The sequence below is a fragment of the Dasypus novemcinctus genome, chromosome 8 (assembly GCF_030445035.2).
Source record: "Dasypus novemcinctus isolate mDasNov1 chromosome 8, mDasNov1.1.hap2, whole genome shotgun sequence".
Taxonomy (NCBI): domain Eukaryota; kingdom Metazoa; phylum Chordata; class Mammalia; order Cingulata; family Dasypodidae; genus Dasypus; species Dasypus novemcinctus.
Window position 1 is genome coordinate 30,957,287 of NC_080680.1, and position 17,569 is coordinate 30,974,855.

The 17,569-nt window shown below is 40.5% G+C and overlaps 1 protein-coding gene across 1 annotated transcript in view; it reads left to right on the forward strand.

Annotated features, from left to right (window-relative positions):
- The first annotated feature begins 374 nt into the window (after positions 1–374).
- Positions 375–17,569, forward strand: part of LOC101411610 (guanine nucleotide-binding protein G(q) subunit alpha) — a 308,556-nt gene continuing 291,361 nt past the window's right edge. Inside the window, exon 1 of the mRNA XM_004477520.3 lies at positions 375–805. Coding sequence (XP_004477577.1) covers positions 670–805 — 136 coding nt within the window. The 5' untranslated portion in view covers positions 375–669. The remainder of the gene's footprint in view (positions 806–17,569) is intronic.

The following is a 17,569-nucleotide window of genomic DNA, read 5'->3' on the forward strand; positions in this document are numbered from 1 at the left end:
AGAAGAAAGTGTGTGTGTGTGGCGAGGGGGAGGGCGAGCTCTGAGCAGCCGCTCCGCGCCTGGCAATCGCGCCCGGGGCTGGGCGGCCGGCGGAGGCGGGGAGCGCGGCGGCCGCGGGGCCGGCGAGCGGGCTTTGCGCGCGAGCGGGGCGGCGGACGCGGGCAGGGCCGAGGGCGCCCGGGGGCTGCGTCAGGCGGCGGCGAGGAGCGGGCGCGCCGGGCGAAGGGAGCCTTCGGCGGCCGCTCGCTGCGGGGACGCCCCGGTGGATGTGCTGTCGCCGCCGGGCGCACGGCTTCGGGAGCTTCGGTGGCGCGGGGGGCGAGGCGGGCTGCCAGTTCCCCTGGGTAGGAGGCGCGGGCGTCTGAGCGAGGCCGGGCGCGGCGGCCTTCTCCAGCGCGCCCCCCGAGCCAGCGCCTGCGGCCGCCTCCCACACCCGCCTCGCTCCTCCAGCGGCCCAGGCGGCCGCTCCCGGCGGCCGCTCCCGCCGCGCCCCCGGCCCACCTGGTGGCCCCGTCGGTGGCCGCGGCTCGCGGAGTTTGTCCGGGCCGCGCTCAGGTGACAGGGGCTCCGCGGCCACCGCTGCCTCGGGGGGGCGAGGGCGGGAGGGTGTGTGTGCGCGCGTGTGAGCAGGGGGTGCCGGCGGGGCTGTAGCGGAGGCACTTTGGAAGAATGACTCTGGAGTCCATCATGGCGTGCTGCCTGAGCGAGGAGGCCAAGGAAGCCCGGCGGATCAACGACGAGATCGAGCGGCAGCTCCGCAGGGACAAGCGGGACGCCCGCCGGGAGCTCAAGCTGTTGCTGCTCGGTGAGTACGGTGCGGGGTCGACCGCCGGGTGCTCTCTAGCTCATTCTCCGCGACCCCCGCCCTCCACCCTGGGCTTGTCCGGGCAGCTGCCTAACGCGGCCCCCAGACCCTGGGCGTCCACGGCGAGCCCTTGCCCTGCCCGGTGCGCCCCTGACCACTACCCGCACCAGCAGTTCGCGGGGGTGCGCGGGCGCGTACACACACACACACACACACACACACGCACACGTACGGGCACGGGTCGGGCTGCTCTGCCCGGTGTCTCGGCGTGTGCCCTTTCGTATCCCCGAGGGCTGTACGTTCGGGGTGCTTGTTTGTCTGCTGTGCATTTGTTTAATGGAAAATCACTTCCCCTAGAGGCGAGGGGGTGGGAAGGTGGGCAGAGGGTTGAACTTCCAGTGTGGTGGCTTTGGTGCCCCGTGGGGTGGTGAAGTGGGGAGCTGTGTGGACGAGACCCGGGTGGCGAGCGGTTCCAGGACACTCTGGGAGATAGTATGCGGTGGGGTCCGTGGATACCTATTTATTATCAGTGTATCCTGGGGTCAGGAGTGAATGGTGGAGCGGTGGGCAGAGGACTCTCCAAGGAGTGAGGTTGAGGGAGCCCAGCGGTTGGCCTTCCAAAGAAAGGGGGACTGATGTACCGGGTGGGGGGCCAGCCCACATGTCATAGAAGGGCTGTTCTCCAGCCACCAGGCCACCCAATGGAGAGATCCCCGAGGAGTTTCTTGGCCATCGGATGGTGACGGGCGCGTTTCTTGTCTGCACCATTCCTTCCTCCATAAAGATGAAGGATAGGGGAGCGTTGTGCTGTGTGGTTGTTGACAGCGATGGGTATCTTTTGTTTAATGAGGCAACCCAGATGTAGGCCTGAATTCACAATAGTTACTACTGAAAGCCAGTGCAGCCTCCCAGTTACTCTCAAGGAAACAAATAGAAACCTTTTGTTTGTTTAAAACGGACAGCAATTTTTATATCTTCAGAATCTGCGCTTGAAGGAAAAATGGGAAGCACACGGCGAAAATTTCTCCTTCATCTTTAAAAAAAATGAACTGAACATTGTGCTTTAACTTAGCAAGAAAATGTCATTTCTCAAATAGGAATTTTATTGATTATTATCTCTGAGAGAATGTTCAGAATCAGGCCATCAGGGTTCACAGGCAAGCCAGTCTGACATAACTCTGAGCTATTGTGGAAGGAAGAGCAAACAGCTTTGCGGTAACAGGCCTGAAAAATGTCTGCATTTGTGTTCTGGATAACTGTGTATAAAAAATGTGTTTCCTAAACATTTCTGTAGGAAAAGAATATCGTATTGTCAGGGTGTGAGGGCATGCATTTTCTTATCTCCAGCTGCATCTCCTGGTTAAAGGAACAAATTGCCTTTGGGACTGAACTACTTATATACTGGATCATTTGCAACAAGGAACAAAATATAATGATCACAGGCAGTTACAAATGGTTAGTGCACATGCCATGCTTTATGTCTTCATTCTGAAACCCAATTAGGTAAATGTGTATATGCTTATAAAAAACAGAAGGCAAAGCACTGCTTGAAAGAGGTGGGCTTAAGGCAGTGAAGCCAGGGGAGGGGAAACCTGCAATTGGAAGATGAGTTTTTTCTAAGGGCTCAAGGTGGTCTGAATTTCCAACATGGGGAGAAAATTGAGAGGGCAGGAGAAATTTATAGAATGTTTAAGGGTACCATTAAGGGAAAAAAACGTGTTTTAGAGTGATTTGTTTAGAGAATTCTTTTCCTTTGTATTTTGCCTGCTTACAGTTTTTGTTTGTTTAGCTATGAATTGGGGGTTTTGAGGTCCCTCAGGCCAACGCTTTTTGCCTGAAATGTGGCAGCTTTGGGTTTTCCAGCAGATCAAGAGTTAGAGACCTGGGGGTTTGTCAAACGGGCCGAGATTTGAAATGGTAGGAGGAAGACTTCTGGGGAAATGAAAATATATGGATGCTCAGTTACCTACTGTGTAATGAAATAACCTACTGTGCTTTTAAAATGGACTTGGAGATAATTTTCTAAGGAACGGAATTTAAAGTAAAGCAATTTTACGGCTATAGTGCTGGTAGTATGGATAAATTTTTTTTCCTGTTAGATGTTTTGAGTAGGATTTCATAATTTAGAACCCACATTCATTAGGAAGATTTAAAAATGATACAGCTTTTTGTCAGAAACATGATTTCTAGACATGTAAGTGTTGCTATAGCTTTATGTTCTCCGTATGTTGCTGTTGTGAGATAACTGCTGCAACACTTGGACTGTGTATATGGTTACATTGTTCACTAAATGTAGGTTGGTGTGTGTGTATGGGTGTGTGATTTCACGATTTTCTGAGTCTTGGAGGGAAAGATGGTTGATTTGTGGAACAAGGGAAGGCATTGGGGAGGGGTTCTCTTTGAGGAACTCCTGATGTGCTGTGGTGATGAGTAAACTTCATGTTCTGGTTCCTTCATTCATTTAAATGGTATCTAGTCAGAGGAAGTTATACCCTTTTACAGTTTTAAGATTTACTGATATTTTAAACCTACTTTATTTAAATCGAGGAATCACCTATGTATCGAAATTCAGTATAAAACTGTTTTCAAAGTAAATTTTACTTCAAAGCATGAAGCCATTTTAATGGATTTGTTTGGCAGGGATATAAGTATGTACACCTGCATTTGTTTATATAATTAGATAATTTTATATATTATTATTGAGAAATTAGAAAAGGAAAATAGTGATTACCTAGGTAGATGAAAATCTGGCAGTAAAATTTGGGCCATTTTGACTTGTAGCCAGCTAATATGACCTTATGTCCCAAATTTGTTCTACAGTAGTTAAATATTTGGAATTTCATTCTTTTGTTTCTTTATTGAACCCTAAAATTGACTAGCATATGCACATCACATTAATTTTGAATTTTTTTCTTATTCTCCTTAGCTTATTCACTCTGAATTCATTTGTATTTATTTTTGACAATCAAAGGAAACTCTGTTTTGTATTTTAATAGATATACAAGGAAACACTTAAACTTGGTTGATGTCTTTATGTACTTTGTGGGTATAAAGTACAATATATTTCCTTTAATTGATATTCAAGAATATTCATTAAAAATTTCTGTTGGTGCTGTATACCTCACATTATTTAATATTAATGTGCCTTTAAGTCTGTATAAAACAAGTAGCTTTGAATCCTTGTTTCCATTCCCAGATATTCATCTTGAAATTCTGTTCAGTTCACTGAAGATACATTTTTTTCCTGTTAAACTACTCTTATTTTACATGTTTATAGGATCTTTATTTTTTAGCTATTACTCATGGAGTAATAGTATTACTCACTGAGTATTGAAGCAGGCACATGGGGAGCAGGTGTAGCTCAGTCGTTGAGTGCCTGCTTCTCATGGACGAGGTCCCAGGTTCAATCTTCCGTACATCCTAAGAAAAACAAAAGCAAAAACAACAATAAGAAAAGCCAGGCAAAGATATTAGGCCAATCTTAGAAGGCAGAATATATGTTCTTGGTCTTCTGGGTAGAATTATATATATAATTGTAGATTTTCTTTCTATTCTCAACTGTAAGCCTATGAGGGTAGGGATTTTGTCTTTTTTGTTCACTGTTGAATCCCAGCTCCTAGCACAATGTAGAATGTTCTCAATAAATATTTGTTGAATAAATGAATTTACTTATAATCCTCCTGATAAAATTTGGGACCATAAAATAATAAGTAAATTATAGAGACACAGAAAAATGGAATGTTTTTATCTGTGGCAGATAAAATCACGACCCTCTTTAAAAAAATTGCATGCAACTCTTTGAACCAATTTATTACAAATGCATTCCAGGATAGGAAGTGTTAATGTAAGATGTTGCATCACATATAGAACCAGTGAATTACAATTCTGTGCTGGGTGAATTTGGGAATGATAATTACAGTCATAGCTAAAGTATGAAAGTTTAAAGAGAAAAAACAAAAAAACAAAAGAGAAACCATTCCCCATATCTTGATTACTTTTTTCTTTTATTGTGCAGAAGATAGTTCAATCCTATAATCCTATCCTCTCTTTGCCATACGTTTTTCTCAGTGGTTTTCTCTGGAGCACAGGTGGTGACCGATAGATTTTTTATGATTTACTTAAACAATAATATGAGAACCTCCACAGTGATAAAATACAGACTTTAAAAAATTGCAGCTAGACCATTTTTAATTTGAGGAATATATGTTACACTGGTAGAGCAAAAAGGGACCAGACAGGCTGGGAATGCTCAGGTTGATACTGTATATGGGGAGTTCATTCATGTGGTTCTAGATAAAAGCACTCCTCACTATCCTTCAGGTAGAGGTAATTGGAGGAAGAGTGAGGATGTTGATTATCTGAATTAACCCAGATATCCATGGCTTTCCAGTATGGCTGCTTAGAACTGGAGAATGAAAGTATCCCTGGAGCCGCCCTAATAACAGCATCTCCCTGGAAATATCAAAATGTGGGGTGTATGAGTCTGCTTTAACGACCACCTGGTTTTATTTTTTGGTACTCTTTTAGCTTCCCAATGTTGAATATGTTTCTAAATGTCAGGATTTATTTGCATGCATTTCTGCCTTTTTTTTTTTTTTTTTAAAGCAAACAAGTACTTATAATTTATGTCTGAAGAGTGAAGTGGGAGCTTCCTTCATAAAAATCAAAACTGTAGCTCTGACTATATAACAAAGCCTTCAGAGTAAAATTTTTTGCCTTGAACTCTGTAGATTTATTGTCTAGCTCTGCCACATAACTGTCAATCCTCTGCTTACATGTTATTCATATGGGATCTTTGGCACAAGTGAAAACCCTGCTGAACAGTGAAAATATTCCCTTTGTATCTATTCAGATATATTTTTAAGTACATTTATAAGGGAGAATCAGAAAAATAATTTAGTAGCCATTTTGTTTATTATAAATAAATTTGATTTTTCATTTAAAAAACTCCAGCTCCACTTCATAAGAGATGGCTTATGTTCACTTTTCAGGGGTGCCTATAAAATATAGTTATGATTTCTCTTACAGATGAATTTTTAAGGACCTGAAGCAGCTTTCACAGTTGTGAAGCTGCGTGCTATGCTAAACTTAGCAGAAGAAAGGAACAGATTTTTCTTCATGATCCAAGCAAACTTACACTTGAAAAGAAATTAACAAGATTTTCCAAGGATGATTTTGATTCCACAATTCATATTAACTTTTCTTGAAACGGGTATTTTGATAGTTCTGTTGGTATCAATGGGAATGTTGATTGGGTGTTGTAGAGGGAAGATATGGAGCTCAAAGTGTACATCTCCGGAGAGAGAAGCCATTTTATGAAGGCTGGGATTGCTTTCTCCCTTACTTAGAAGGTGGAGGGAATCTGTTTCCTCTGGACTCTCTCTGTATTGAGTTGGGGGAAATACAAGGATTTGTAGCAACAAATTTCAAGTCTGATTTCCTGGTTGAAGGGGGAGGGCAATGACGTTTTTCAAAGGGAAACTTTTATAATGGCTTTTAAGCAAGGCTAAGATCTCTGCAGAATTAATCCTAGGGAAGTGTGAATTAGCAATAGAAGGTAAAATGTGTGATTGTTGGTAATTAAATCTGTGGCAGTAACTGAATACAGTAAACAGTGAACATTTTCTCTTGTTCTGCGGAATGGAATAACATTAAAGAAAGAACTATTCTCAGACCCAAGCAGTATTTCGTGTGAACATCTGTTACTAATAAAATTATAGGAAGTTGTTTGACAAGCACCTTTGATTTGTTACATTACTGATATGTAAAAGCCTGTCTGATTTCTCATCTAACATGCAGTAAAAAGAAAAAAAGGAACTGAACATGCTGTTGGAAAAAGTGTTCATAAATCCTAGGTGGTCATCAATCTGGGCTTTACAAACAAAAATAAACATCCATACTGAGATGCTGAGAACCAGAAACTGAGTTTGTTAAATAACTCTGGGTTTGACCTTTATACCTAGCCATAATTTCTAAAATTATGCAGAATATGTTGCTTTAAAGCCTTCATGGTTACATTTTAAGCACAGAATTAATATCTAAAAATAAAATCAAGAAAATATTTCAAAGTCAGTTACTCAACAAACACTGGTCAGCTATTTGGAAAGAAATATTGCTTCCTATTCTCTTAGTGGGCATACCAAAAGAAAGAACAATTACATTACTTTTCAAATGAACAAATATTAAACACCTACTGTGTGCAAATAATGCGCTGTGTGAGACGCTCTTCATTTCCTATTTGCCTAGAGGAAAATTAAATCACTTTTCGAGTTCTGGTTGGTTTTTTAGTGGATACCTTGTTCTGACTTATCCTTCTGACTTTATACTTCCTGGTTTTGCTTTTCTATTGGCTTTACTCACAAAGAAGAGTAAAATATAATCTGAAGGCCATCAGAAGTGTTTACTGGGGATTATGCAAGTAGGGAAAGCAGATGATCCTGAGAATTTGATCTCCTGGGTTATAGGTATTATTTTTTTGGAGTGTATCATTTTTTCGCCTTTTGCTTTGAAGAACTATTTATGGCCACTTGCTCCAGCTCTCTAACTAGATCGGAAACTCCATGAGTGCAAATGGCTCATTCTTCTTTGTATCTCAATATTGCCCAGTGCCTTGTTCAGATGAGTATGTTCCTAGTGTCAGCAGTTGAAGGCTGGTAGGTTGCACGATTCCTAAAAGCAGTGGTGTAGTCATTAGAGGAAGTGAATTTAAGCTTCTTGGTTTTTCCTAATGGGTGTCATCCATATGTTTCCCATTTTCCACTCTTCTGTGCTGTTTTGTGGGCCACCTGGGGCATAGTGAAAGGAATGCTGTGTTAAGGACTGAATTGTCTTTGTCTCCATGTTTTCCTCATTCATTCTCTTGTGAGTATGATCCAGTTGAAGATTCTTGTTGTTTTAGATTCAAAAGGCAATAATAGTAGTTTATCCAGTTGTTGAAATGTAAAGTTGTTACACACACAAGTACTTTGAAATCTGAAAATTCCATGCACCTTTATTACAGGATTAATCTTGGATGATGAACAATTTGCTTTAGGAATAAAGTAGTTGTTTCAAGGAAGCATGTAATGGATTTAGTGTGGTTGGGAACGCAAATGTTATTAATGCCGTTACATTCTTGAAGCTTCACAGAAAGGAACAATAATTGATCCGCAAACTAAAGAAAAAGGACTAGAGTGAGATTTTTAGACTCTTGCAGGAAGTGAATAGTGATGTTTATAAATTTCATGAATATTTCTAGCAGCTAGTCTGTTTTCTTCCTCTTTGAATATAATTACCTTTTCCCAGAATTTGTTTATTTTGATCATCATTTGCTAAAAATTGAAATATAATTTATGTTTTTAAAACCTCTCCCATCTTTAAATTTTCTCTTTATTATTTCTTTTCTACATTTTCTTTTGCTGCAGGAAAAGCAAAAAGTGGAAGTTGGCTTCTTCCACTGCCATTTATTTACTGTTTAGTTATTTCCCAAGAGAAATCCTTCAAAGCCTTGCCCTCCTCCATTGTTCAGTCTTCCAGCTGTTTGTTAAGGCCCCCCCCCCCAAACCCTTCCATGTGAATATCACTTGCCCATTTATTCTTTCTTTACATCTTCCTTAAACAAATGTTTAGGAGGGGTTCTTTTGAATCTCTGGCTTGCACTATCCTTAAGATTTAGGGAAACTTCCAAGCTGGTGCTTCTGTCATACATCTTGTGGTGGCTGTGAGTGATAAGAGAATTTGGAAGCTTTAATACTTTAAAAGAAAGGGTTTGATGAATATGTGTTGGGGTGATTAATTTTCTTTAGTAGCAGTTACTTTAGCCCACAGAGCAAAATATTTGGTTACTGAACAAAATGCAAAGTTCTCATTTCTTTTCCAGAGGGCAGGGACTTGAGATTGATTCAGGATTGCCAGCTGAGAAGTAGTGAGCCATGCTGGGTAATCCATCATGGGCCACTGGGTTTCAAAATAGGATGCGGGGCATTTGCTGAAAGAAGCGCTATAGATGTGTGCTGGATAATAGTGCATCTTTCTCATTTGATTATTTGAACATCGTCCTTTCAGTTACTTAAAAGCCTTGAAAACATCTCCTTCTAGTTGTATTTTCATACTGATAGTTAGGGAGGATGGCCTTAGCAGTGGCCTTTGCTTTTATTACACCCAATCAGTTTGAGTTATTTTTTGGTTTTATTTCTTTGCTTTTTAGGGTAAAGATAAAAGATGTTTTCTTGCTAAGTGAATTGATATTTTAGGACCTGTACTTTTCAGAGCTCCTTCATTACATTATGGGTTCTTTCTGCAGATAGCAAATGCAATTTTCCCTTTGTCCTAGAGAGATGACCCATTTCCTGTGACTTGTTCTAATAATACAGGATTTTAATTTTCATGTCCTTAAAAGAATGCTGGGATACTTGTTAAGTGTTTAACTCTCTTTTCTCTCTTTTTTTGATACATTTTTGAAAATGGATAAATCATGCAAAAACAGTGATAGGTTGGCTTTGTGAAAGTTTAGGTAAATAATTAAATATCCCCTGTGGAGTTGCAAATTTGATTGAGGTATGTGTATCTTTTCTAAAACCTGTGCTGAAAGGCAGCCAGATATTCCTGCCCTACCTCCTTGATTGTTTTTCCCCACAAAACTAGCCCTTGGGTTTATTTTTCTATAGGCACCTGTAGAATTAAGAGATTGGACGAAATGATCTCCAAGGGCCATTCAAACTCTGAAACTGTCCCTGCTTTCCCTCCGCAGTTTTGAAGTCTCTTCCGATTTCTCCCCAAACACACCCCCAGATGAAGGGACTTGAGTTCTCAGCCCTCTCCAGCAGTGTGGGTTGTACAAAGTGGCATTGCCAAGACAAGTGGACTCTGGAAATACTGCCTGCAGGCTGGTGGCCTTCTGAACTGCTCTTTACTCCTTACCTTCCTCTTTCTCCTTTGTAATAACAATGAGCACCCTGCAGGCAGCCCCGCCCTTCTGGACAGAGCTGTGAGGAGGGCCTGCAGATGAGGCTTTCCTGGTCTGTCCGGAGCTCCCCTCAGGCCGCCTGGCATGCTGTGATAGTTTCACCATCTTCACAGGGAATGGTATCAAAAACCTCCTGTCATATCAGCATGGGTCTCTTGCTTCCTGCAGGAAGGGCGATATATCCTGGGAGGCACAGAGGCAGAGCTGGGAGGCAGTGCTCAAGGGCTGCCTTACCCAGGCGGGGTATTTTCTTAGATGCCCTTAAGGCTGTATTCCGTGACTCTTCTTTTTTTCTTGGATGGTATATTAGTCAGCCAGAGGGGTGCTGATGTAAAATACTGTTGGCTTTTATAAAGGGTATTTATTTGGGGTAGAATTTTACAGTTACCAGGCCATAAAGCTTAAGTTACTTTCCTCACCAAAGTCTATTGCCATGTGTTGGGGCACGATGGCTGTTGATGCCTGCAAGAGTCCAGGGTTCTTGGGTTCCTCTCTTCCAGGCCTGCTTTTCTCTTCAGGCTCAGATCAGCTCTTTTGTTTTCTCCACAAGGTCAGCTGTAGACTATGAGGCTCTCTAGGCTTTGCCTCGCTCCACAGGGCCAGCTGTAGACTATCAGGCAACTGGCTCTGTCTCTCTCCCAAAGGCTGATTCTCTCTGAGCTCAGCTGCTGTGCTTCTCTGTGTGCTTACTCCCCAGGCTCCAGCTCAAAACTGCAGCTAATTCCTCTGCTCTGCCTGTAGTTTTATCTGTGAATCCCCACCCCTTAGTGGGTGGGGACTCAACATCCTAATGATGTGGCCCAATCAAAGCCCTAGTCATAATTTAATCACAGCCCGGTACTGATTAGTTACATAATCCAGTATCTGTTATTGGAATTCATAAACTGTAGTAAATTGCTACAGATGGGCTTTACGTCTTGTTTCTCACTTTCTTCTAAATAATCTCTGCTGCCTAACCCATTTCTACCGTTTTGACCATGAGCAGGTTGTCCATTTGGATTTGGACACTGGGAGTGCCCTATACAGCAAAGCGGAGCACCTTTGGGGGGCTGTTTTGTGTTTGGAGCTCCCGGGTCCCTTTTCCAGGGCCTTCCAGGAAAGGTTTAAAGTTAAGCATTGGGCTTGGGTGGACCAGTTTGTGTCCATTTCTTCTTCCATCACTGTGCCCATTTTTTCTTGGGGCTTTCATTGAAACCAGTACAGCAAGTAGTGGTGGAAACACCCATGGCTTGAAGTAAAGAATTTTTGTACTTTTTTGTTTTAAAAAATATATATAATGCTGTGGTCTGTGAACTACCCTCAGCTAGGCATGACCAGAGAAACCTTAAGGAAACAACTTCCTGTGTTCCTTGTCCAGATTCTGTGGAAAGCTCTCTATGACCAAAGAGGGAACAGCTGAACTTTCACCCTGGGGCACACCCACCATTGCCCTTCCTCTCCCAGACCCGGCTGCGAGATGAGCAAGTGTAGAAGCCTGGGCTGTTTCCATTCCTTGCAGGGAGGTTGGATAGGCCAAGCACAGAGCTCATAGAAGGCATTTCCAGAGAAGCCATCCACACCTTGGAAATTGACAACATAGCTCCTCCAGGCTTTTTTTTTTTCTTCTGTAAGCTGTTCAAAGTAATAGAAATGCATCTTTTATTGTATTGAGGACTCTGCTAATCTGGTAATGGGTTATTAGAATGTCTCTTGAGAGATCATCCTCCGGGAAATATGCTTTTACCCAGCTTGCTTCTCCCCTCGTGGAGCTCCTTTTAGCCATCCAAAGTGTTAAGGAGATAAGGAATAGCAGGAGATGTGTCCTTGAGGGTGCGTTCATCCTGAGGTGAAGGCATGTAATGGAGAAGTAACTTTGTAATATTAATTGAGAAAAGGTACCTCCCAGTTGGATGTGTCTTCTTGTTTGCTGTTCACATTCTGGGCTATCGCGGCAGCTGTCCACACCCAGGTGTGTAGACTATTTTCTAAGATTGTTCAGTGTCCCTAAATCCCTTTTCCAATTAAGACCAACATTCAGAACGGAACATTTATCCATGACAGAACTGACTTAAGAGAATTTCTTGACCCAAAATGTAGGCAAAACTTTGAAAGAAAAAAAGAAACGTGAAATCAGCCTCTCTTTTCCTTAGCAGTCACTTCCTAATGGTATAAGAACTAATGAGTTGAAATATACTGACTGACCCTGGAGCCAGGCTTGACTTGGACCTGCAGGCCAAAGGTAGCAGGGGCTTGTGTTCAGGAACTAATGGGACGTCCTCCGAACACTCTAGTTTCACCATCATCCGTTGGGTCACCATCTAAGATGTTATCCAAAGGACATTAGAAATGACTAAAAAATTTCCGACATGTACCACCTCTTGTAGTGATGAGTCCCGAAAGTGTCCTGTTGTCTGTGAAGGAGCCATACTGCTATGTTGCTGTATCAGTTTCTGATAAATAGTTTGTATTTACCTTATCCATACAATTCTTAGCAAAGAGTTGCATTTTAATTGACCAAATTATAGGACTTCATTAATATTTCTTTAGGGAAATCTTAATTCCAAATATATTTGCATAAAAATCACCATCTGTGTCCTTTGAGAAACATATTTTCTGTAGGGCTTTGCTCTCCAGGCTATGCTTATTATGGGAATAGAGATTCTTCTCTAGGGTTTGTCTAAGTCCATAGAGTCTATCTGTGACTTGCTACTCAAATTATAGTGTATCCTTTCTGGAATTAATTAATGCATTGTGCATGCCTAGAACTGAATCATTGGGTCACACAGTGATTTTTTTCCTATTAAAAATATTGTTCTTTATATTTTACAATGTATCTTCAAGCACTATGCTACTACTTGGATTCATATTACACTTTATTCTCTTTTTGAAATGAAATAAAAAAGAGTACTTGAGACTTCCATCCTATGGTGGTATGATTACTTAAAATAATTTGAACGTTTAATAATGAGAGACAATGTTGTAGTTAATAGTCTAACTTGGAGTTAAGAAGAAGCATTTATATTATTCCACTTAAGAATTTTATTACATTCCTAAGAAATACCTTATGTTGTTTTCATGTTGGTCTTTGAAAGAATGACAGCCCATTCTGTATTATATAAATAAATTATTTTTTCATGTCTTGTTTTACCATGAGTTTGAAATGTCACGAATAATAGAATAGTTTTTACAAAAAGTTTGAAAGAAAGATGTAAAAATTATTCATAAATTTATCCAGAATGTACCAATTTAATATAAGAACCATAATCATTTTTTTGTATATTCCTTTCTAGTCTTTTTTATTTTTATTTTTCTACATAGCTGTCATCATACTGTATAATTTAACGTTATGTTATAAGCATTTTCTATGTGATTAAATAGCTTTCATATTAATATTTAAAATAGCTGTATAATATTTTGTTGAGAGGATATATATTAATTTGCTTAATTACTCTCTTTTTTTGGATATTTGGATATATCTCCCAGTGTTTCCATTTAAAAAATAATGCTTTAATGAAGTTCTTTTTAAAGATAGCCTTTTGAAACACACACACATATACATGCAATTTGGTTAGAATAGATACATAGAAGAAGTGTTATTCCTAGGTCGGAGGATATGAAAAAATTTATGACTGTATTATACATATGCAAAACAGATTCTAAAATGACTGTAAACAGTTTGCAATCCCACTAGCAGTAGTATGAGAGTATCGATAAATTAGTGGGCAAAAAATGGTGTGTAATTTTAATTTACATTTATTTGATTACTAGTGAGATTGAGCACTTCCCCATATGTTTGTTTCTAGTTCAGTTACTTATTTTGTGAGTTTGTCTGTTCATTTTCCTTTGGCTATCTATTTAGGGGCTCTGAACACATCTTTGAAATTAGCCTTTCGTCATATTTCCTTCAAGTAACCCCAGTCCCAGTCTGTTGTTTTTCTTTTTATTTGTTTGGTATTATTGAATGCAGAACGTTTAAATTATTATGCAGCCAGATCTGTTGATATTTGCTTTTGTGTTTTAAAATAAAAATTTAATCTGGTTTAGATACTTCATGAAAGACTGATTGACTACCATCGTTAAGGGTGAAACTGTATCACATGTAGTGTGTTACACATCACTGTTACTTGATTCTTCTTTCAAAATGAAAACAAAAATGAAATACACATATAAGTTCACACTTTTACACTGACGTTATGCAACAAAAACTGTCCTCTATGTAATCATTTTTTTTATACTCAGTAATAGGTAATGGATGTCTTTTCATGTTATCATAAATCCTTTGCATCCTGTTTATGGTGTTTTGTTCCAGCATATGTTTGGGTCAAAAACTAGTGTGCTGCAGCTGCCTTGCACCTGTTCACAAAAGCCGATTGTACACATTTCTTCTTAACTCTGCTTTCAGTGACTTCACTTTGGTAGTGTGAAATCAGCCATGGTCAGAGTATTTACACTGCAGAAATGGGCAAGTGCTAGAAATCAGAGCCTTGTTTTTCTTGGGAGAACTGGTTGTTAAACCTTTATCACCAACTGATGGATATTTCATTTGATTCCCTTAAAAATACTATAACCAGTGTCATGCTGACTATTGAAAGGGATACATGTTTGTACACTTGCATGATTGTCCCCTTCAGATAAACTACTTAGAGTTGGCTCATCAGCCATATGATAGACTTATTTAAAATTGCGATACATTTGAAAAAGGTTGTATTGGTTTACTTTCCCATCTCTAGTTTATGTTTGTGGTTTGTTTTTGGTACTTTTTAGCTATCATTAAATTTTGTCAGTATGGTGGGCAAAAGATTATCTTGTCTTTATTTACATTTTATTGAATTGATTTCTGCTATGCATTCTCTATTTGAATTTCTTTTTTTCTAAATTGCCTATTTATCATAAAAACAAATGCTTCGGGGAGCGAATGTGGCTCAAGTGGTTGAGCACCTGCCTCCCACATGGGAAATCCTGGGTTCGGTTTCTCGTGCCTCTTAAAAACGAAAACAAAAAGCAACTAAGCAAACGAACAATAAAACCAACTCCAGAGAGCTGATGTAGCTCAGTGCTTGAGTGCCAACTTCCGACATTCGAGGTCCCAGGTTCAATCCCCGGGCCTGGCACCTCACGAAACCAAACAAAGCAAAGCTAACAAATGTTCCAATTTATTAGTTTAATTAGATTTTCTATCACTTTTTACTTTTGTTCTAGTAATATACATTTTTAGAAAATTGCCCATTTCATTTAGATTTTCAGTTATGTTAGCATATAGTTATATAAAATATCATCTTGTGATTCTTTTAATTTATTTTAGTACTTACTTCCCTGTTCTTATCTCTCTTTTTTTCTTTATGGGGTGTATTAGGTTTCTCTTGTTCTTGTAACACATTATGACAAACTTGATGACTTAAAACAACACAGTTCTTTAGGTCAAAAGTCCTAAATAGGTTTCACAGAGCTGAAATCAAGTAGTTTTTGTCAGGGCTTATTCCTTCTGGAGACTGTAGGGGAGAGTCTGCTTCGCTGCCTTTTCCAGTTTCTAGAGGCTGCTGCACTCTTTGCCTTATGAGCCGCTGACTCCATCTTCAGAGCCTGCAGTGGCCATTCGGCCTTCCCTGTGGCGCATCAGTTTGGCATTGACTCTTCTGCCTCCCTCTTTCACTGTTAAGGACTCTTGTGATTACATTGGGCCCACTGGGATAATCCAAGATAATCTTCCTCTTTTTAGTGTCAGCTGATTAGCATCCTTAAGTCCTTCTTTGCCATGTACTCACAGTAGGATTTGGGCATCTTTGGGAGACCATTATTCTGTTCCTACATGGAGTAATTGTCCTTTTTTTTTTAAGATTTATTTTATTTATTTACTTCTCCTCACCTCCTTGTTATTTGCATTTGCTGTGTTTGTCTGTTTTGTGCTGGTCTTCTTCTTTTAGGAGGCACCGGGAACTAAACCTGGGACCTCTCCTGTGGGAGGGAAGTGCCTAATCACCTGTACCATCTTCGCTCCCTGCTTTGTTGTGTCTCTCATTATGTTTTCCTCTGTGTGTTTTTTGTTGCATCACCTTGCTGCCTCAGCCCATCACTTCAGCTCTCTGTCTTGCTCATCTTCTTTAGGAGGCACCGGGAACCTAACATGGACCTCCCATGTGGTAGGTGGGAGCTCAGTCACTTGAGCCACATCCACTTCCCTTGAGTAATCGTCTTTTAGAGCCTTGATTTATTGATTTAGAGTTTTTTTTTTCCTTATTTTTTGATACAGCTTTACTGGGGTATAATTTTATTTTTCCATATAATTCACTGATTTTACATGTATGGTTCAATGGTATTTAATATGCTCACAGAGTTGTGCAATAGTCACGATAATCAATTTATTTATTTTTTAAAGATTTATTTTTTATTTATTTCTCTCTCCTTCCCCCCCACCCCCCCAGTTGTCTGCTCTCTGTGTCCATTCGCTGTGTGTTCTTCTGTGACTGCTTCTATCCTTATCAGCCGCACAAGAATCTGTGTCTCTTTTTGTTTTGTCATCTTGTTGTGTCAGCCCTCCGTGTGTGTGGCACCATTCCTGGGCAGGCTGCACTTTCTTTCGCGCTGGGTGGCTCTCCTTAGGGGCGCACTCCTTGCGCGTGGGGCTCCCCTATGTGGGGGACACCCCTGCGTGGCAGGGCACTCCTTGCGCGCATCAGCACTGCGCATGGGCCAGCTCTACACGGGTCAAGGAGGCCCGGGGTTTGAACTGTGGACCTCCCATGTGATAGGCGGAGGCCCTATCCATTGGACCAAGTCTGCTTCCTCACTATAATCAATTTAGAACTGCTTCATCATCCCCAAAAGAAACCCTGTACTCCTTAACTTTCATTCCCCAAACAATCCCCTTATCCTTCTCAGCCTCGGGCAACCACTAATCTACTTTCTATCTCTATAGATTTGCCAATTCTGGACATTTCATACGGAGTAATCGTATAACGTGGTCTTTTGTTACAGACTTCTTTTACTTAGCGTAATGTTTTCAAGGTTCGTCCATGTTGTGGCATGTATCAGTACTTCATTCGTTTTTGTGGGTGAGTAATATTCCATGATATGGCTATACTACATTTTATTTATCCATTCATCAGTTAATGGGCTTCTGGGTCATCTCCACTTTTCGGCTATTGCGAATGACACTGCTATGAGCATTTGTGTACATGTTTTTGTATGGACTTACGTTTTCATTTCTTTTGGTCATATATATAGTAGTGGAATTGCTGGGTCATGTGGTAACTGTGCTTAACTCTTCGTGGAATGCCAAAATGTTTGCTAAAGTGACTGCTCTACTTCACGTATGTACCAGCAACATATGACTCTTTCAATTTCTCCAGTCCTTCCCACCACTTGTTGTCTGCCTTTTAGAAAATATATAGCCATCCTAGTGAGTGTGAAGATGACTAAGTTCTTCTATTACCCTGGCGTTTTTGGTAGTTTCTCCTATTTCCCAAAATTTTTGCTGTATATATGTAACATTTATTCTTAATCTCTTTGTTGTTTCTGCTCTCAAAAAAAATTTTTTTTAAACTCCATCTGAGAATCTTTTTCTTTAAAACAGGTGAGTTGGTTCTATTTGCATTTATTGATATAAGAGATATGGTTGGCTTTTTTTGCATCGATTTATGTCTTCTGATTCTTTTTTTGCTTCCTTGCAGTTCCTTCTTTCCTTCCCTCTTTCCTTCACTCCCATCTTTTCTCTTTTGCTGTTTGGTTTGTATTGGGTTTATTGTTGTCTTTTCCACTTCTCGTAATTTGAAAGCTGTATAGTCTGTTTTTAATTTTACTATTTGTGACCTATATAACTTTTAGTAGTAGTCTTTAAATTGTTT